General features: G+C 43.8%; 1 protein-coding gene across 4 annotated transcripts in view; it reads left to right on the top strand.

Annotated features, from left to right (window-relative positions):
• The window catches only part of tafa5l (TAFA chemokine like family member 5, like), a 204,855-nt gene that overhangs the window by 114,623 nt on the left and 68,061 nt on the right, over nucleotides 1–22,171 (top strand). For all 4 annotated transcript variants that reach the window (XR_001776781.1, XR_001776782.1, XR_534029.2 and 1 more), the window contains exon 3: nucleotides 18,022–18,149. Coding sequence is in view for 1 of the 4 variants with exons in the window: in XM_008413145.2 (XP_008411367.1) it covers nucleotides 18,022–18,149 (128 nt within the window). In the remaining 3 variants the exon portion in view is untranslated. The remainder of the gene's footprint in view (nucleotides 1–18,021; nucleotides 18,150–22,171) is intronic.

Raw genomic sequence — 22,171 nt, 5'->3', positions numbered from 1 at the left:
AAAGTATTGAGATGAACTTTTGTTATTGACCAAATACTTATTTTCCACCATATTTTGCAAATAAATTCTTTAAAAATCAGAAAATGTGATTTTCTGGATTTTTTTTTTTCTCCTTTTGTCTCTCATAGTTGAGGTACATCTATGATGAAAATTACAGGCCTCTCTCATCTTTTTAACTGGGAGAACTTGCACAATTGGTGGCTGACTAAATACTTTTTTGCCCCACTGTATATCAGCTGCTGGGGATTAAGGGTGTTAGAACCCCTTATCATCCACAGATGGACGGGCTCATGGAGAAATTCAACCAAACACTCAAGCAGATGCTGYGTAAGTTTGTGGATGAAACTGGCTCCAATTGGGATCAATGGTTGCCTTATCTCCTCTTCGCCTACAGAGAAGTACCACAGGCCTCCACCGGGTTCTCTCCTTTTGAACTKTTRTATGGTCATGAGGTGAGGGGACCTCTGGCGCTATTAAAGGAGACCTGGGCTGGAGAAGAGGGGAGGGAGAGGCCTGTTAATGTTAATTTATTACAAAAAAGTTCAAAAATAATTAAAGATTATTTTTGGATTCCATTCAGCGTCTCTCTGGCTGGTTTATGCAAGAACCCTCACACAGCCATACCATGTATCAGCAGAGATGTGACAAAGAAATTAATGCATATAATACAACCATTTTTATGCTACAAGTATTTGTTGAAAACTCCACAAATCCTGTCCTGAAGGAAGAGTGGCAAGAAAAAAGACATTGAGAAATAAAGACATGACAATTTAAGTACAAACAAGCCATGTTGGTGTCAAAGAAAAGGAGCACAGATCAAACGACAATAAAACATAACATTTTGGCTCATGTGAAAAAACATATTTTTTGTTAGCTGGAATAAGGAAGCTATAGATTTCCCTTCCAGCAAGCCTACAATCCTAAACATACAGGCAGAGCATGCTCAGAATTGCCCAGTCAAAGTCTTGAAATAAATTCAATTGAGAACCTGTGACAAGACTTCAAAATTAATAGTTATAGACAAATCTGATCTAGCTGAGCTTGATTTATTTTACAAAGAAGTGATAGACAAAAATTTCTCGTGCGCAAACCTGACATGCATGTAAAAAACTTACTTTCAGGACAGTCAGACAGACRGAGGCCTGCTGTTTAACATCACTTGAACTGCACCTGTGAACAAAATAAACTTCAGAGCTCCATTCATGTCTCCCTCTAGAAAACCAACTCATTATTTATCTTGCAGTAGCTGCACAAGAGCATCTCATACAGCTGTACTCTCATATCTGCCACTGCCTCTGCAGAGTTATATTCAGCTGCAGATACATCCCATGTGTTATCATACATCTCATCATGGTTTTCACATAGGTTGTGCAGCGCACATTTTGTCACCATCATTTTGGCAAGCTCTATGTCGCACTCATTTTTTTGCAATAAACAGCTCCATCTTTCCTTTAATCTACCAAAAGCATCCTCAACCCCCACCCGAGCTCGACTCAGTTTGCTATTGAATTACTKTTGTTCTGTTGTCAGTCATATAGTGTCCAGGAATAGCTTCATAAGCCAGTCCTGCAAAGGATACGCTGAGTCTCCAATGACATAATATCCAACATTGACTGTTCCGATTTCTTTAGTGTGTGGTAGAAAAAGGTTTCCAAATGTGTCCAGTTCCCAGAGTGATGACWGTCTCGGTACCCTTGCATCCCTGCACAAATATTCCAGAACAAACTCTTTCCATCCACCACTCCCTGCAGAATCAGAGAATGCCACCCTTTGCGATTGAAAAAGTCACTGTGGTATTTGGTTGGAGCTATTATAGGTATGTGGGAACCAGCTATCGCACCAACACATTGTGGGAGACCCCACCGGTTCTCAAAATATGCTGCCATCTCTTTAAATCTGTCTGCATTGGGGATTTTAATCAGCTCAGGCACTAATACAGTTTGTATTGCAGCACAAAACTCCTGGACACACGTGCACACTGTTGTAAGTCTCACTCCAAAAAGGTGTCCGATGGTCCGGTATTCCGAGCCTGTAGCAAGCTTCCATAAAGCAGTTGGCACACATTTTCTAAAGGTTGCATCTGTTCGCTCCAAAATGTGGTGTAATCTTGCACACAGATAATTTATTGTGTCTTGTTATTACGCAAAAATCAGCCACACCCCTACCTCCTCTCAGACTGACTACTTACCAGCTCTCCACCTAATGGGTCAGAGAAGCCTTTAACTCCTGAGTTTTACTACAGATGAGAATTTAGAGGACATTATATCTAAGCTGGGAGCGAGAAAGATGTGTCTAGACTCTAACTACCTCCAGGTCCAGGAGTTATGACGTTTTACAGTTAATGAAACTGACATCTAAGTAGCCTGTAAATGCCTGACTTCAGAAACCACTCCTGTTAACGGTAGCTCTTCCTCTATTAATAACGTGCACTTGTTACAGTCTAGATAACTTTAGAGACTTGGCACAAGTCCCAAGGTCATTATTTATCATAACCAAAGAAACGTCTGAAGCCCTTTAGTTTACTAGGATCATGAACATTGATCTTATCTTAATCAGAAGAATTAATTTTTAGATGACTCAATCAATTTAACTGTCCACCACATCAATTAGACTTTAATATTTCATTAGCAAGCTTTAGCAGGGGAAATGGCATACTGCTACTTCAATCAAAAATTAAAAGATTAATATATGTAAGAAATTTAGAAATCAAACTTCCCTCCGGTCCCAATACTGTGTCACCGAACTACAAGAGAGGCTTTGGGATGCAGTTGTCCCCAGATGCTGAGTTGGTCTTGGCAGCAGAAACTTTAATATCCATGGGCCGGGATCCATCTCGTCCTGGCAGAATCCTTTTTTAGAATAAATTCAAAGTCGAACTGGTGAGTATCCTCGATGAGCTCAGTTCTTTATCTATAGGCAATCTTTGTCTATCCCCCATGTCTACTGCAGCATCGTTGAGATCTTTTGGGGTGAGTGTAGGGCGGTTGTCGAATCTGAACCCGGGCTATGGGTAAACGGATCTTATTCCCTTCTCGAACAGTGCGAAGTCTTCAGCTCCCCGTGGTTTCAAAGCGTCGCCCTCGTCTGATCCTGCGTCTTCGTGTGGTCTTGACTCAAACACTGAGGAACAAAGAACCCCGATTCTTCTCTTGCATGTATTTTTATACTCTTGTACTTCAGCTGAACGCACAAGCGGTTTACACACAAGCGGTTTACACACAAGCAGTTTACACAATCTTCCCTGCACAATTTCCTTAACGTCAAGCAGCTTCGCTTAATCGTCATAAACTTCCTCTTTCCTCTGAGCTGCTCTTGCTGACGTTCTTATCTGTACCCAACATATGGTCTTCTGTGCGTTTCACGACACCACTTCCTGTATCTCCCGTGCTCACAGTTCTTTCTCCCATTCATCCTCTAGTTGCAACACAGTATGAGACATTCCATTTAACTTGTATTCATTACTATTTTTTATCCAAAATCACATAATTTATATTAGTAATTGGTACTACATTTAAAACAAAGATTACATAAATTTCGATCAACATTAATACAAATTACATGGTTACTTATTACCTTCTTGATTTTTGTGACAATAACGATTATATAATTTTTAATCAACATCAATAATCAACATCAAATCATAATTCAAGATTACTCGTCGCCTCTAGGTTTTTGTGACCTGTTTTCTGTGTGTCCTGGAAAGATCTCAATCAGTCCCAACCAGGTTTCACGACACCCCCTCCTTGAGATCGAACAGAACATTACAGAAAACACAAAGTTCAGACAAGGAATTCCATCTCCTCGTCGTAATCCAGCCGCAGGATGTCGTCCTCATAATATTCCACAGGGGAAAGCGAGGCAGTCCAGGTGTCCACGATGTCATATGTCGACAGGTTTGATAGCGGAGACAGCCAGGTATCCATACGTCCACCATTATCCGGGGATCTCCCGGTGACTTCCAACAGATGTGGGGAACCAGCAGGGGATTCTGGATCAGCAGGGCCGTCTTGTGGAGCCAACGGGTCACACGGCAACAGGTCTAACTCCTCCAGTAGCTGCTGAAAATCCACCTCAATGTCGATCGGTGTCGTTTGGCAGTCCCGGTCGACGCTCATGCAGACAGGTTCAGGTAGGAGTGGAGGTGACGCGAGTCATGTCGGATTGTTCCCGACACCCTGGCAGGGGCGATGAGAGGAACTGAGATTCTCAGTTTGGGTATGTCCATTGTGAGTTGCAATGCAGGTTTGGCAACCAACGTCTATGAATAAATCCGGTGAAGCAGGGCAAACAGGTGGGATGTAGGCACCCACAGCCACGATCTTGCCATCCAGAAGATGCAGAGTAGGGAGGCACTTTCGGATGATTTGATGTTCCCACATTTGTTGGTAGACAGAAAGCATCTACCAACATCTACCATAGCTCCCTTGGGATACTTGAAGGACATCGTCACTTTTCCCAAATGCAGAGGTCCACACGACCACGTGCCCCCGCACCAGGGTTCTAGATGTGGAGACCGCAACAAGTGGCAGGTCTTCCTCGCCGTTCATGCAGAAGACAGCCCTTATGCTGTCAAAATTACTGGGCACACAGGTGTGGCACCAGCGGGTAGACGATGCAACCCAAAGGAATCCAGAAGATTCTGCGGTGACTCCACACCCCACACAGCAGAAAGGTGCCTGAGGAGAAACAGCAATCTAGGTAACTTAATGATTAAAGGTTACSGATTAACAACTTATTAAAACAATCAAGCAGGGCTGAGGGGAGTGGTGCAAGCGGTGCGCTGACTAAACTTGTGTGACTGGTGGAGGCGAAGAGCCAAGGGGGAGATTAACATAAATTGGGGGTACTTCTTCCTGTATTTGTGGTTTAATGGTGTCTACAAATATGGCGGCGTAGGTCATGAGCCATACAATGATAGGCAGGGCGGTGGTGTCTTTAACCCAATACAAGACCACCAACACACCCCACCCAATCGCCCATGTGGTCATGACAGCACATCTCTGAATCCAGCGAGACCTACTTTGTCCTGTGATAGACAAAGCCTGGCTGGAGAGGTACGCTATAATGGCTATGGCCAGAACCGCCTCTCTATTGCAATCTTGAGGGGACCGGTGCGCTTAGCATGTATCCCACGGCATGCCAGCTCAATGCAGAAGGCCTTTGAATCCAGGGTAAGCCAGAGCGCCACGACGGAGCCCCTTCGCCAGTTGATCTTGGTGCGTCCCATCAATGCACCAAGGTAGGAAGCGAAGAGTAAAGTAGCCATATCCCATCTCCTGAAGAAGATGGGTCGTAGGATGATCTTTGCATAGCCTTCCACTGTCACTAGAAATCTTAAGGGCTGTTGGGTGGACCAGGAGCCGGTATGGCAGAAGACCAGCCATGCGCAGAGCATCAGCAACTTCTTCTGCTACTTCGGTGATGGTGGTGGTCACGGTTGAACTGAGGGTCTCGTACCGCCTACAATCATGTCGATGGTACCCTTTTCCACACTTCTGCCACAGCTTCTCAGGTACCTTACAGGTTAGATTGGAATACAATAGATTCTGGAAAACCCAGTTAAACCCTGGGTCCACTTCACCTTGGCACAGGCTCCTTCGAAAAGCGTGTTCCTCTGCAACAGCAATAAGGGTGTTGAGAATGAAAGGTACAGGAACACCAATGATGCTCTTCCGCTTTTTCAACTGAAAACCCAAAATGGCGTCTGTACACGTCATCCCCGGCCAATTGCTCTTCGCCAAGTCCCTCTGTTCTTTTTCCACTCAACTTCAAGGGAATGGGGGTCATATTCATCCGTATAATGCTCTTTACAGTGACCCTCACAGCCTCGTACAGTCTGACAGGGTTTCTGGGCCAGCCCAATGGTGCACTCGGTCCTTTTGGTGTTGCAGGTCATCCGCCACGGTCTTGGGTGGACAAAGAGGTCAGGCTGCCAAAAGACCCCTGGCCAAATTACCCGCTCCTTGGACTAAACAGTGGCAAGGTATTGATACTTTATCCAGTAGTTGTCAGACTCACCGAGACACAGCAGGACCCAGGTTTTTAGCTCATTCTTCTGGAACCCCCACCATTCATAGTCTTCCCTACGCTGGTAATTCTCATACCAGGCGTGAAGGAACAACTTTGCTGTGGGATAGGATTCGGGATCCGGGCAATTATACTTCCAGGAAGAGTAAAAGGTGTTACTAACTTGCCAAATATCACATCGGGGTGAAGCACCATTTTTAACCCTGTCAGTGTCATTGAGGCTGTTAACAACCCTCTTAGCCACACATTTGTTAATTTTAGCAAAGTCTTCTTTAGGTGCATCATTGAGGTCATCAGGGGTGGGGAGGCATTGGATGTGCATCATAGAATAGTACGCTCCTTCCAGTCCATCAGGGGAGCGAGTCGCTCCCTCCGGGAAATCACCTTGAAAGTATGCGTATGGTCCAGCCGTCCAAACCCATGGGAAGGAGTTATTCAGCCAAGTTTCGACTTTTATTTGCAATTCCCGGTTATGTACAACTGAGAAGACCACATACTCTCGCAGGGCAAGAACCATGAAATTCTGGCCATTGCATTTGACAAGCTTGTTCCAAAGGCAACTGTGTAGTACGTTGAACTTGGTTCTGATGCATTCTAGCTGATCCATCTGGTTGAAGAACTTTCGAGGTCCTTGCCGGATCAGGAAAGCGGTAATATTCATAAAGCTCTCCGACGTGGGTCGTGGAGTTGGTTCAGCTTTAGAGCTGTTGCCTTCAGTTGATCCGTTGATGGATGATCCTGGGGCCGAGGTAGATTTCTGGAAGCAATTCAGAAGATGGTTACCCCCGAATTCCCATCGTGGGAGCCAGGTCCGACAACCCGATGTTTTGTGGGGAGCCGGGTAGACCAACTCACTTTCCCAATACCCTTGAGTGGGAAGCAGCTCCAGGGGTCGAAAGGCCATGTTGCAATGCCATTCTGGCCTCCCTCGGTCAGGATGGATCCAGTTACACCTGATGATCCTGCGCACCTTGTTGTGCAGAAGCCAAATCCAACAGATCACTCCATCTTCTACAAAGTCATGATTGTAGACCTCCCAGGTGCGATTCAGGAGTTCATCCACAGTCAAATCATTCAGGTCATGCACTCGACTCTACCAATCCACATACTTCTTCCTTTTATCCTTGGTAAACAGTGTGGTATAATTCTGAACATACGTATTGTTCTCCCACGGGATGAAGATGGTAATTGTGCTGGTATTCCAACAGCTCACATTTGCATACTTGGAGGGTCCATAGGTCACTCTTGAATGTGTAAGATGCCACCGTCCAACGCCGATTAAGTTGAGAACAGTTATGAGTATACCAAMGACAAATAGCGAAGTAAAAAGCATTAGCAGAGTTTTCACACAAAGGGCTTTATCCGTTATCTTGGTTGATTTCCATCGCTGGGTTCGTTCTGAGAATTCCAGGTCATCGCCTTCGGAGTCTGTACTTTTGTCGGTGTTCTGAGCACTCACTGGATCTAGTGGTATATCCAGTTGTCTTATGCGTGTTAGTTCCATAATTGTTGTTTTGCTTATTGCATTAAGGATTCCCTTGGGTCTGGTTCACTGGGTGCACTGCAAATCTTCCTCAAAGTTCTTCTGTGGTGATGAGATTCCTCCTACTCATCTGGTTGCTCGCCCTTGCTGCAGTGTGGTATATACTGGAGAGGGGAAGGACAAATCAGGTTCCAGCCCCCTCCACACCCGCTTCCAAAGAAACGCCCTCCAACACAGTGGCTTAGGCAACGGGCCTTGGATGGTACCACACGTTAGGGCCAGAGTTTACCAATCCATGCCTCCGTTCCCCACGGGGTTCGGCATGGTGATACAGCGACTGTCCAATTAAAGCAGGGGTGTCAAACTCCAGTACTCAAGGGCCGCTATCCTGCAGTGTTTAGATGTGCCACAGGTACAAAACACTGGAATGAAATGACTTAATTACATCCTCTTTGTGTAGATACGTTCTCCAGAGCCTTGCTAATGACCTAATTATTCTATTCAGGTGTGGTGCAGCAGAGGCACATTTAAACCCTAACCCTAACCCAAGAGTCTCCGCTGTTGCAACGTGTCGCGGCTTGTGTCGTCCTGGTCCCTCCCAACAGAGAGGGAGCTGATTAGGCTTCATACAGACTGGGCAGTTATGTTTGTTCTTGGTCCACTCCAACATTTCATCTTCTTCTGACAGGATTCCAGTTTTAGCACTTTCCTATTTCCTCAGGGTTCTTCCTGTCCATATCCCCGAGGTTGTTCTTCTGATTATAACCACCCCTTTCACAGTGGCCAGTTCAATATAGGGTGGAGTGTTATATGATCCACTGGGCATTTCACCGGCTTCTGGTTTACTTTAGTCAGGAACTGGCTTAAGTTGCTCAACTCCTTGGATCCCCCTTCTTTCCAGCAATACTGTATTCCTATCCAGTATTTGCTTCACAATGTCTATTTCAAAGTTTGGCTTCACCGCTGTGTTCACAGGCTGTTCCCTTGCTTTCACCAACACGCTCTGTCCCACACAAAATGGCACTTTGGGCGTCAGCTTCTCCTTTGTGTCATCGGAGCTCCGCCCTGCTTCCTTCRTGGTGAACGGTCGTTGGTTGAGCTCCATTGACAGGGCGGGTCTACCGGCAGACGTCGGTCTGTCATTTAAGGCCTGCCCGATCTCCCCTGCGGCCTGCGTTGTATTGACCACACACCTTGCAGCCTCTCAGCACGCGTTGAACCCATCTTACTGAGATCCAAAGGTTTTGTTCCACCAGTTCCTCACATGTAGGTCATACACCTGCATGACCTAAGGCCTCATGCACGCCTCGCATGACTTCTTCCACGTGTTCCTCTGGGACCTCCCTTCCCTTGGGAGTACTGTCCCTCTTCTCGATTCCCTTTGCTGGACATAGCTGTCCACCTCATCGTTCCCACGCCAATGAGCTCCCTCATGCATGTGCACTCTCTGATGCTCAACCTTGAGCTCCAGATGCATTCTCAATTCAGCAATCTTCTTCCACAAGTCCATGTGTGCCACTGGCTTGCCCTTAGCGGTTTCAAATCCAAATGGATAGATCCTCTCTAAGGGCCTGGGCACAATAGTAGTTGTCTGTCACCAACCTTGCCTTCTTGATTCTTCTTTTCACCAACTCCAACAATCCTTCCAGTATGGCAGTCACTTCTCCAACCTGGGCACTACCAGGGGATCTTCCCTTCTGTTGGCCTCTCTCTGTGTCGTCTGGCTTCAGGATAAACCCCCAGTATGCCATGTGATTTGACCCTTTTCTTGATCCATCAGTGTAGAGTGTCCACTCTAGATGTTGTTCTTTCTCAGGTATGGCTAGCGGTTGTTTCTTGGTGGTGGGTTGTGCCAGCCCGATCTCAAGCTCTGGGTCTAGCAGTATGTCTTCCCATCTTCCCCACCGTGCAGTATGTCTTCCCATCTTCCCCTTTGGTCCTTTCAACAGTCCCCTTCCTCAGGTATTTGTGAATGTGATGGACCGAGTTAAAACAGGAGAAGTCACAGGATATTAATTAGAAAAATATGGTTAGGGTTTTTATTTTAACACAAAGATTATAAAATGACAAAAAGATGAACTGAGCTCATAAAAGAGGTCAAAGAAACAAAACTGAACTCAGGCAAAAATGTAAACAAACTGGCTGCACAAACAAACATAACTGACCTAACAAAGAAATGACACACAAGGGTTTATATACTGGCTGATCAGACCAATTAAGACACAATAGGGGTAACTAAACAGAACACAATTACAAACACAAAAACAAATAACAGTACAGCTAAGTTTAGCTAAACTAAAGACTCACAAAATGAAAATCAAAAATATTAAAGTTTAAATACTAATATTTACTTAAATACAAAACTTATCTAAACAAAGAAACTACAAATTTCCCCTGCCAGCAGGAACTAGTGGTGTAGTCCAATCAGCATTTAAGCCTGCTGAGCCCTGGCCCCAATCTTTTGTCTGGCCACTCCAAGGCAGGTAAGTACTGGCAAAACACAAACAAAAGGTCAGTCTCAAGCAAACAAATTAAACTTAAGTTGATACAAATACACATGCTAACTAAATGTGCGCGCCAACATAAAGAACAAATGTATCCAAATCAACTAATACATGTTTTACTGAAACTAAAGTGTTGTGTTTGAATGAAAAAACAAATTGTGCATAAAAGTTACCGACTTCAAAGTGTGGCCATGGATTTGGCCATCACAGTGAACCTGACTTTGTGTGATGACTTTAACCAGCTGTCCTTGTGCTAGGTCTTTGAGCACACTCCAGTATCGCGCTAACACAGCCAGTTCCTTTTCTTCTTGTGGATATTTCTTCTCGACAAGGTACAGTGTGTAGCTACACAAAGTAACCAATCCTCCATTCTCGTTACTTACTCGGATCATGGCATCGTCGTTCTCACAGCTGATCTCGGCCACCAGTTTATCTTGTCAAACTCCTTGGCTCCAATCTCACCACTGCTTGTATTGCCTTTCTCAGTTCTTCCAAGTTTTGTTGATTTGCAGCCGTCCAAATCCAGGGTTTGTCAGATCCTTGTTTTCCTTCTCCATTTTTCTTCAGACAGGCATACTTCTGATAATTTGGAACATGGTCTCTGACGTAATTGCACAATCCTAAGATCTATTGCAATTCATTCTCCGATCGTGGGGGTCGTTTATCAGTTTCTCCCTTTATCCATCCGAAAGTCCCAAGTCGGCTATGACTTGGAATCCGAGATAATTCACCCGGAACTGTCCAAATGGACATTTCTTCAGATTCAATTTCAAACCGACATCTGCAAGTCTTTTGATCACTTTTTGTAATCTCTTCAGATGTTCATCTTCCGTGTCATCGGCAATAAACACATTATCGATGTACACAGTTGCACCCACGTCCCCCAATACTTCCATCACAGCTGATTGAAAGATATTTGGTGAATTTTATATCCTTGGGGCAATCTTTGCCATACATAGCTTTTTCCTTTGTGGGTGAATGCTGTTTTTCCTTTTGACTGTGTGGCGAGACAAAGAGAGAAAAATCCATTTGCCAAGTCGATGCAAGACTTGTACTTTTTGACATGGATAGTTTTCAGCGCTCCTTGTTGGTTGATCAGACTAGCCCTGTTCGCTATTGTCCTTCGATTCAGGGCTTTGAAGTTGATGACCGGTCTCTAACCCCCTCCCACTGACTCCGGTTTCTTCACTGCCTGGATGGGGCTGTTAGTGATGGGGCTGAGATCCTCTCTGATGATTCCCAGGGCTCACTATTTTGTCCCATTTCCTCAACTGCTTCCGGATTCAGCAGGTACTGTTGAACTGAGGATAAACACCACCCTCAATGTGGTGAACAAACTTTGGTCCTAAATCCCCACAGTCGTTCTTGAACTGTGCCACATGCGCTGTAGATATGATCTTACGCAGCTTCTCTTTCCCAGCTGGGGWGAAATCACTCTCTTCTAGCTTTTTTTCAGTGACTGCTGACACATCGACAGGTTTATACCAGTTGTGTGTGTCTGGTTCCGATGATGTGGGTCCGACTCTCACTAGCCTGGCTTTTAGGTCGGTCAATTGTCGCTTCAGCGCGCGGCTACTTCTCTTCTTTTTATTTAGATATTCCAAATCCTTGACTGTAAGGAGGTTGTAGGGGCCTTTTACCCATACTATTCTTTTCCAGGTCCCATACGGCATTTTTTCAACTTTTACATTTGCCAATTTCACTGTCAGGTGTCCTATTGTTTCTAGGTCATTACAGGTCACAGACACCTCCGCCCTGGTGTCCACTAGGTAGGGTACTCCTTTCACCATCGCATAGATCTCATCTCCCTCCCAGTAGGCGTTGTCCAGGATGACCCGTGACTTCGAAGCCATTACTTTGATGGCCCCCCTGTCCCAGCTTTGCGAGACTCACGGAGGGCCCTTTTCTGTTCTATGGTTAATTTGTTGTATTCTTCTGGTGGCAGGATCGCGTCCTTCTGTTGGTTTCCCGCTGTTGGTCGAACGGGAAACTTTCCTTGTTGTTCTTGGACTTTTTGTTGTGGTGCTCTGCTCTGGAAGCTGGATGACGGCCCCACGGCGGCTCTGCTGTGCATTCTCATCGGCTGACCGACCTCCTTCTTTCTCTTTTCCTTGTAGAAAATTTGTTCCAGGTTGTACGCTAGTACTGCTTGGTCGATCTGGGCAACCATGGTTTGTCTAACCGGCATCTTAACGAAGGTAATTTCTCCTCTTCTTCCCTTCGTTATTTCTCGCAGAGCTTGGACATATCTGTTTGAGGGTATGCCAAACGGTCATCAGGCGGTTTCCATTATCCAGCCGCACTTTAGCTCTTCTGATCTGGGAATCTTCGTCATCCATGTCCTCCAACACCATTCTCTCATAATGGCTCTGAGCTGATTCGGGTCCGAGCAGGGAGTTTGTTGTCACATAGGTCAGCCACAGCTTCCTAGCCCTGTCGTGGTCTGTTGACGCTGTCACCATGGGCCATACATCCTTGAGGTAATCCTTGTTGTTTTCGCTGGCTCTCTTCTCCCGGACCAATGCTTTCAGCTTCTTAAACTCTTGGAAGGCCTCTTGACCGGAGTTGGATCCTGGGGACGTAGGTGGGGTGTTATTGGAGTCTGGTGGGTAGGCTCCGGTGTAGCTGCTCGCAGTTCCTCTTCATCAGCTGACACCTCGTCCAGTTTTTGTTTGGATTCTTGTGCGAAGGAGGCTTTCTTCAGCCTCAGCAGCATCATATTGTGCATAATCCCGACATACGCTGACCTGAAATTGGCAGTGAGAGGCTAGTAGGCAGCCAGTGTGGCACAGGAGGGTGTTATTAATATATTAGCCCATTCACACATAGTTGCCTCTACATTCAATGCGACTCGATCTTCCAGTCGGTAGGCCACTCCCCGGGATCTGGTAATCCTTCTGGCCGACTTCTGGAACGTATGCGCGTTGTCCATCCTTGGCCTGGATAGGTCCCCAGGTTACATCCCTCACCATCTTCTCAGAAGCCCTTTCGATCTCAAAGATATTGGTCTCTTTCTTCTGCCCCCGACGTCCCATCCGCAGTGGCTTGTACTCCGCAGCGGGTTGCACAGGGCCAGAAAAGGCACTGTCCTCTTCACCCTCTTCTTCCTCCGGGTCACTGATGTCCTCATACTGCGGCTGTCGAAGAGGTTCCCCCTCCGAGGGGTTCAGCGGCTGTATCTTGAATGGTTTCATCACTGCTGTTCCTTCTCCAGGCGACGTTTTAATCCTTACATCCCCGAAACCCGGTTTTTCTTGCTCATTGTCACATGGCTCRCACACAAACTGATTGATGTATCCTTTTGTGTCAGGCTCCGATCCAGGTTGGGGTTCCTTCAGCCTTATCCTAAACTTCTGCACCGTTTTAGGACTCTCTGTCTGGGAGAGACTCAGGGGCTCTGGTGGCGGGCGGCCGACGCGTAGTTTTCCTTCCATCTCGGCCGCCATTCGGACTACTCTGAATCTGGTGCTTTTTGGGATCAATCACTACTACTAACTCCTTGAACCCAAAGAGATGACCGTGGTTTTTAGCCAGATCCACTACTCCTCTCTCAGTCATAGCCTGGGCTGTTTCCCATGGCAGATCTGCAGACCTCAGTCCTTGCATGCACACCACCACTTGCCTCATCTTTTGGTTATTGGCCACCATGAGCCCTTTCTCTTATCCATGCCACATCTCCCGCCGATAAGCCTCCAGAGTGTAAGCCTTCCTATCGTAGGCTTCGATCGGGACTAGGATCACTACACATTAGGGCAGATTGCGACCGTTTTCTTCACCATTGGTGGTCTTTAATACATGCTCGTCTTGATGGTAATCCTGTCCTGCTTTGGTCCTCAGCTGCTCTCTGAACCGTCGATTATGAATCTTGTACCGATGGTTGGTGAAAACTACGAGGCCGTCTCCCTCGAGGTCCCAAGGTTCTCCCACTACTTGGTAGACCTTGGGTCCCGCCAGCATTCCAATGTGGGAGGTCTTCTGAGGCAGCAGAGCCAACTCTCGAGTCATCTTTCGGAGACCGGATTTTTGGGTTGACTTCCTGGGCCGATGGATCTCCTCCTCTTCCTCCTCCGAGTCTATGTTTCCCTTGTCGGGGCTGCTCCTCTCTGCACCTTCCACACGAGCTAGCTTCTTCCTTTCGGTGCTGCAGGCTCCTGGTTGAAAGGTCGGTTCCCTTGATCTTGGTGGGCAAAACTCCTCTGCCGCTTCCTTCAGGAGTGCCTCTGTCAGGAGATGGTCATCCTCTCCTCTTCTCTCTTGATCTTCCGAGCGTGGGAATGCTGGTGTAACTGTAGCGTTTGCACCCCAATTGTTGTTGATGTAAATGCACACACCACCTCCCCGAGATTTACCCGTGCTGGCGTGGTTTCTGTCTGCACACAATGTTGTAAGCCCCTCCAGTTGAATGGCGCTGTCCGGAACGGTGTTGTGAAGCCACGTCTAGGTTAGGATGATCACGTTGCACTCTCTCACGTTTCTTTGTGTGGTTAAATCCAGCTTCAGATAGTCCATTTTATTTTTCAGTGAGCGGATGTTGGATATGAGAATAGAAGGTAGTGCTATTTTGTGAGGGTTTCTTTTCAATCTGTTGGTGATGCCAGCTCGACAGCCTTGTTTTCTCCACTGACGTTTTCTCCACCAACGCATACTAAGTCTCCCCTACCACCTCAGCTGCTTCCAGTTTCAGCTGGTGGGGGAGGAGGAACCCGCTGCCTCGGAGGGCCCGTTGTCTCGCTGGGGTATGATTCCCAGACCGAGAAGAGTTTCTCGATCCGTGGCGAAGTTAACTCCTGACATATCCTTTGTGGTGTAGTTGCTTCTCAGTCCAAGTAATGTACTCCTGTTGTACGTGATTCTTGAAGAAGATTGTGACAGTACGGACGACATATTTAACATAAAAAGCACATCGGTATTGGGAGCTGGCTTGGCCGCAGCCACACAGGGCGCCGCAATCTTGCTATCTATATTGGCTATATTGAAAAGCACCATAAAAAGAAGAACAATCTTGAAGCGAGGACCGCTGTTCAAATTCGCCATTTTTACTCCTACAATATTGTCTTAAAAGTAGAGAGAGCCTTGATAATAGTTTTGGTAAATTCAAACTGGTGAGCTCATAGTCCGAGTTGGACAATAACATCACAGGACAAGAACTGTATAGAAATTAAATGTTTGTCACAAAAGGAGCCCAAAAGGAGGAAGGCTGCTATAGGCAGTTGTTATAACTCATTCATCATTGTTTTTATCTTCAACATGTTTTTGCAGTTTAATCAAATTAAGATAAAAGAGGAAGCCAGGGATCAGGTATTAGATAACCTAAAGACTGTCCTGTGTCAGGTCACCGCCCGAGTTCTGAGGATGATTCTCCACATCATCTTTATGGTGTCAGGCTTTCTTTTTTTTACACTGAGCAGCTGGTTACACTGTGATGGACAGGTGACCTGTCCAGGGTGAACCCTGCCTCTCATCTGATGACTACTTGAGATGGGCACCACCAGCCCCCCTCATCAGATCATGGATGGAAAGCTTTTAAGGTAGTTTGTCTCCTTTAAGTCCACACTTAAAACAACTTCATAGTTAATGCCAGCATCAACTGATTCTATGATATTGCTGACTAGTTTTCTACTTCTGACATAAACAGGCAAAGAAGTCATCCAGAAATGTTTTTTCACCCCAGGCATCTGGTTCCAATCATCATCAGTTCTGATGTTGTCACATTAGTGAGTCCGGAATGTCCTAAAATTGTAAGTCATACTTTTTTCTTTGCCATTTTTATTTACTCTTTAAAATACAAGTGTTTTCTCTCTTTAATTGCTCTGTTGTTCTTTTTTGTAGGGGTCTGTAAAGTGTACTGGTGCAGTAAATGGGAATGTTCTGTCATACTCACTGTTGGATGGAGAAATGTCAGTTTGTCTGCAGTGATACTGGAATACTGTGACATTGAATTAAAACAATCCTCTGTCCTCCTTGGTGAAATATTTTTCACAGTTCCTCTAAAGTGTACCTATTGATTTATTGTACTAATTTTCATAAGCATGTTGTCTGTAAATTTTTTATATATTGACAATTTGTACAATTCTCTGATAGTATATTGGCAATGTATTCTTGAAAAATGTGAATATATTGAACATACAGTGTATTTTTTTTTTCAGCCAGAAAGTGTGTTGTAATTGGTGTGTCCTAGTAGCCTGATATGTTTGCAGTACTGTAGTGTGTATGAAGAATGTAATGTGCAAAGTGGCAAAGCAGAATAATAAAAGACACTACGTAACTAAAAAGTGTACTTCATTAGCAATTATAGTAAACCAAAGGCGTAAATGGAGCATACTGTGATCACACTACAAATTATGTAATTCCATTATACTTAAAATACATTCTAAATATATTTTAAATGTAATTTGATCGCAAAAACAGTACACTGTCAAATCAAGCATGTTTGTGTTCCATAAAAAACAATATACTTAAAAATATACAATGTATAACTTTAGTTGTTCCAAACAAGTATGTGAAAGCACACTTAGTACACTTTAAACTGTGATTTTCTGCAATTTAAGTACTTTTAAAATACACAAAGTACAAAATTAGTTGTTCCAAAATAACACACTTCAAGTATACTGATGATCAGTCTGGCTTCAAGTATGCTAAAATTTAACATGCTTAGTATATTTATTTTTCACCTGGGAAGACTAAAAGTAAAGTAAACAGAAAGAAGAATATTCTTAATGACTCATTCGTGCACTGATTAGCAATTTAGCTGGAATCTAGACTTTTGTGGAAAACTTAATAACATACAGTGATCCCTAGTTTTTCGTGGGGGTTGCGTTCCGAAAATAACCCTTGACAAGTGAAATCCGCGAAGTAGTTACCTTTAGTTTTTACAATTATTATACAGCATAATTAAATACTCTTATTGAAACTGAAGAACAAAACCTGTTTTCAAGTCAGCGGATGTGCATGTTCATCAATTGGGCCTTAATGTGATCCGGAATTATGTCAGCAGTCTCCTCCAACCTGCCCTGCGAGATTCACAGCTGTATCTACGGCAGAGTGATGGATCTCATCAAGCGAGCCTCCGGTCAGGTTTTGCGCTGATTCTGGCCACAGTTTTTATCAGCAGGCATTCAAAGTTTTCAGCTGTCATTTCCTGAATGGCCAATCTGTATTACTTATATTTAAATACTGTAACATTATTGGCACAAAGGTAGAGAAGGAGCTCGGAGACTGTTTAGCCAATCAGGACACAGAACACAATGCACTGTGAAAAAAACTGCACAAAAAAATCTGCTAAGCAGTGAGACCGCGAAAGGTGAACCACATTATAGCGAGGGATCACTGTACTGTAAAATTCACAAAGACTTTTTTGTCTCTTTTTAATATTAAAATACATTAGCAATGAACCACCAACACATCATGACCTATGAAAATAACCAAAAATTTATTAGCACTTATAAAGTTATAAGTGTTACAAGTTTATAACACTTGGTGCTATAAGTGTTGTGTTATAAACTGTGCTGAACATGTTGGGAGTGTTCCTCACACAGGGTGGGTGGATTTGAGAAACTGCATGTTCAGAAAACAGATTGTACAGTTCAGCCTCATAGAAAAAACACCATGGGGCACTATAAAATAAAAATGTCATAGTTTGAACCAGAAAGATATTTCAGGGGTAATTACTTCCACAAAATGTCAAAAGTGGAAAAACWATTTTTCAGTGTATCTGTAATGAAAGCTAGCATTAGCAACAGAGTAATTTATGGACTACCATCTGCTCTGTAAAGGTTACTAACCACAGGCAATTCAGACATGCAAGTACTACTAGAACCTAATTAAAATACAGCAGGATTTGAAACACATCCACTTCCATGGAAACTTTTCCGTCTGCTGAGTTCAGAAAACACAGTTTGGCTTGTTCCAGAAAAAGTTGACATTTGAACAGATGTTCAAATGTCAACTTTTTCCAGCTTCATCAGTCTAACATGCCTCTTTGGCTTCTTGCCTTTTTTGCCCTCCCAGCACGAGTCGTGCGGAGCCGTCAGTGGTGTGAGATGGCTCCCTGCATGGAGGGAGAGGTCTGCAGCCTCCTGTTCAACAGATCCGGCTGGACTTGCACCAGGGGCAGTGGTCGCATCAAGACCGTCACGGTAATTCACACGACGTGACATTAATACATGCCATATGCACTTACAGCAACACTAGCGGAACAAGTCAGCGTTGGGCCGGGGCCAATGACCGGACCCCTCACGTGTATCACCTGCGCTGCTGGAAACTGTTGAGCGGGGGAGGGGGGTTGGGCCGCATTTCTCGTTTCATTTTTACCCAGGAAGCACATTGGCTAAACCGTGACTCAAACAGTCACTGGGACTGACTACTATATATTCCATTGAGGGACAGTAACTTTAACATTACATACACCTTTCTGAACAGGCGAGGGCGCACTTTCTCCATCTATAATCAGACATTAAAGCAACTTGAAACCATTCCTCCCTCCCTGGCACCTCCAGACTCGGGCCCGGATGGGTGGCCATGGGGGCCACCCTCCTATAGCTCCGCACCTATACAGCAACATGCCTTCATGTTCAGTATGAGGCAGCCCAATGAGGTCAAGTCACTTTTCTTCACATTGGGGTGCCGCCAGGAATCGTGGGCCCCCTGACAAAAAAAATTGTTTGGGCCCCCCGTGCAGTTGCTGTTGCAATTTTTTGAGTCTATTTGATCCATAAAAAGCATCACAATTTTAAAGGCTTGTATCGCCTTGCTTTCTTTGGTTCAATACTGATAATTAGCACAATATTTACTGCTCATGAGTTTAACATCCAACAGTCCGCATACAGTAGGTTGCTTAAATTTTTTTCTATTAGTTTTAGATTACTGAAATGTCTCTCCCCATGAGCAACAGTCAAAAGCAACATCCAACTACACATAAAACAATCCAGACTTCTCAAAAATGCTATGTAGTTGCATTTTATTCATGCTGCAGTACATAACTTTAATAAAAATATATATTTTCTTCATATTTGTTAAAGCTGTCGCGATGTCGTAGCAGTTTGTTATGAGACAGATAATCTGTGAAAACAATCAATCTCCTCCATCACCTTCTGGTTAATGTAATGCACTGTTCTGATTGTGATTGACAGCACTAAAACTCACTTGCCATTGACTGGTTTTTTCTAGTATTAGGCGAAGGCAGAGGTAATAGATTTTTCACAGATTACCTCTCATACCATACTATTACGACATAATGACAGTTTTAAAAAATATGTGAACATTTTTTTTATATAAAAGTGACATACTGCAGCTTTAAATTACTCAGGACAGGTCAGGAGGGACGTGGGTTAGAGCTACTGCTGACTGATTCATCTGTTATTAAGTGGTAAAAGGTACAAGGGACAAGTTAAATATATGAATATGTTGGTAATTTTTTCCTTAATTCATTAAAAGCTAGTGAAAAGGAGGCAAACAGTAGTTTGTAGCTAAGCTAATTATGCTAAGTGGTTGATAATCTCTCACAGTCTACCCACCTCTCTTGGAGAAAAAGTGGGTTATAAATTGACATTCTTGCCTTTTTCTCTATCTCCCGCTCTTTTTTTTGAAAACCTGATTTTATAACTTTTCTTTTCAGCATAGTAACTGCCACCATCGTTCGTGTCACAGTCAGTGCTGCTGAACAGTGTCACTCTCAAGTGCTCCAAGCAGGAATGAACCATTTAACGCAGTAGTGTTCAGGGCAAATATGGATGCGTGTTTTTTGATCTGAGAGTGGGAACATTAAATTTTTACTGCTAAAAACAATCTTTGAAAATACAATATGATTAATTTTGTAATTGACAGGGCCCCGATTTTTATTTTTTATTTTTATGGACAAAAATTAAATAATTAAATTGTGCCCTCTGTTGGTCAGGGCCCCTAGAATTGTCATCACTTTTCCACCGTACACCGCGCCCCTGTCTTCACATGTTCACCTTCATCCCAACCACTTAACTTGCATATGCCAAGGCATATGCATGTTATGCATATGCCTTGGCATAACTTGCATATGTTGTGCCTTAACTTGCACATGCCTCGGCATATGCAAGTTAAGTGTTTGCTTAGGGCCCTCACACCACCAGGGGGCCCCTAAGAGTACCAAGCAAGCATGATTAAATATATATATAATTTAAAATGCCATTTAATAATACAAACTAAATACGTTTGCACAAGAAAATAGCTGATTTATACATTATTTTTACAGATGTTAGACAAATAATATGATGATAATTTCCTGCTGATGGCTGCTGCCTCTGTTTTGGAAATATAACAAATCAAACTTGTTAACTGCTGGGGTTTATCAGCTGATGTTACTTTCAAATAATTAAAATAATATTACTAACTTTCATGCCACTCTGCATTTCAAAATCTAAATATTTTTCTTAGTTTGCTAATCCTGTAAGAACCTCTCCGTCGCTAGAGGACCCAAATTTGGGTCCTCGGCGCTTGCCGCAACAAGATCAATTAAAAACACATGCTATACATTTATCAATATAGGCATATTGCATATCCACGTAAAGGGAAAAAGCTCTTCTAAATGATAGGATCGATATTTTCTTCCTCAACAACACCCAGAATGAACACTAAGCAGATTGATAAAAAGAAACGCAATTAGACGCTAACGAGGCTAACGAGGCACACCCGGTAAAAAACGCAATAGTAAAAGAGCAAGGAGGCCCGATGTACAAAAACTATTAATCAGAGTAAAGACGAAGCTCTGAGGTTTTTAACAATACTAGAGTCACCACGCTACGTGCAAAACTCAATGAACCAGCAGCTAAAGAAGAAAAACAGAAATAGCTCATTTCACGAAGCTAAAATCAAAAATCCAGTCCTACCTTTGCCGTTTCGTGGTCATAATCCATATTAGAGTAAATATTTCCACCTGGTCCGATAATCCCTTTTCCCTGAGTACATCTCAAATGGTTTTTGGTTCGGCACAGAGGCATTTCCGTGTTTTATGTGGATTCACATTATGCCGGGTAAAAATTGGTCAATTTACGTCACATGCCTTTTTTTCGCTGTAATTGGTGAATGACTTTAGTTTCCGTATTAATGTCAACGCCCTCAGATTCTATTGGCTCTGACGGTTCGAACGACATGTCAATCGTCAAAATTGACCAATGGGTTCCCGAGAAACTGCCCCGCGTAGTTTTGAAAAAATGAATGGGGAATTGGGAGGTTTTACGCACAGAGCGCAGTTATTGTAATGTAATTATGAGATATATTAGTTTTTCCTTTGATCATATAATTTTGACAACTTAGTTTTCATTGCTATTTGCATTTTCATTGTTGTATAATTCTATTTGAATTAATTCTTTTTTTGGCTTTCACTGCATGTTTTGAAAGGAGCATTCATAGATTGAAGTGGTTTTTTTTAGGCGGAAATTGATTTTTTTCTTAATTTCTGCTGTTTATCATATTAATAGACTTTCCTCAGTAACAGGCAGGGTGGTTTTTAGAGCTGTAACATGTTCTCTAGGGTCTTGCCTTTGTTTTGATACCAAAACAATTAAAATAAACTCTGTAGTTCTTGAGATACATTCAATTCATTTTGGGCATGTTATTTTCAGCCATACTGCTCAAAAGGAGGCCTTGAGTCGGAGAGGTAAGATCAGCAGCCATAATAGCACAAGTACTGACATGATTCAGAYACAGATGGATGCAACCCAGCTCCAGTCAAGTTTAACATGGGGGGCATCGGTTTGGGGAACAAAATGAATGAATAAAAGGCGGCTCGGAAAAACAGGTCACGGCGTGTTAACAACGATTAAACAATTTAATGGCTGAAAAAAGTGACAGAAGGCACAGATATTGGAAGTGCGGAAGCCTCTAATGCAGGGGTCACCAACTCCAGTCCTCGAGGGCTACGGTCCTGCAACTTTTAGATGTGTCTCTGCTCAAACACACCTGGATCAAATAAACTGCGTGTGTGTTTGGTTTGTTGCTGCTTTTAATAGTGGCTAGGGACTTAAATCCACTTGCATTACATTAGCAATGCAAACTTTTATTTGTGTTTTTTGCGTTTTGATCCTTCTGTTCCCGGAGGATCTTATTGCAACTAAAAAAGCAGAGCATCTGAATCTTAGTTTTGTAAATAGTGTACAGCAAAGCCTTACTTCCTCTCTGTTCTTTTCTA

Source organism: Poecilia reticulata, linkage group LG7 (assembly GCF_000633615.1).
Source record: "Poecilia reticulata strain Guanapo linkage group LG7, Guppy_female_1.0+MT, whole genome shotgun sequence".
Lineage (NCBI taxonomy): Eukaryota > Metazoa > Chordata > Actinopteri > Cyprinodontiformes > Poeciliidae > Poecilia > Poecilia reticulata.
Note: the sequence above shows the minus strand (reverse complement) of the source record. Positions and strands in the feature narration are given on the sequence as shown.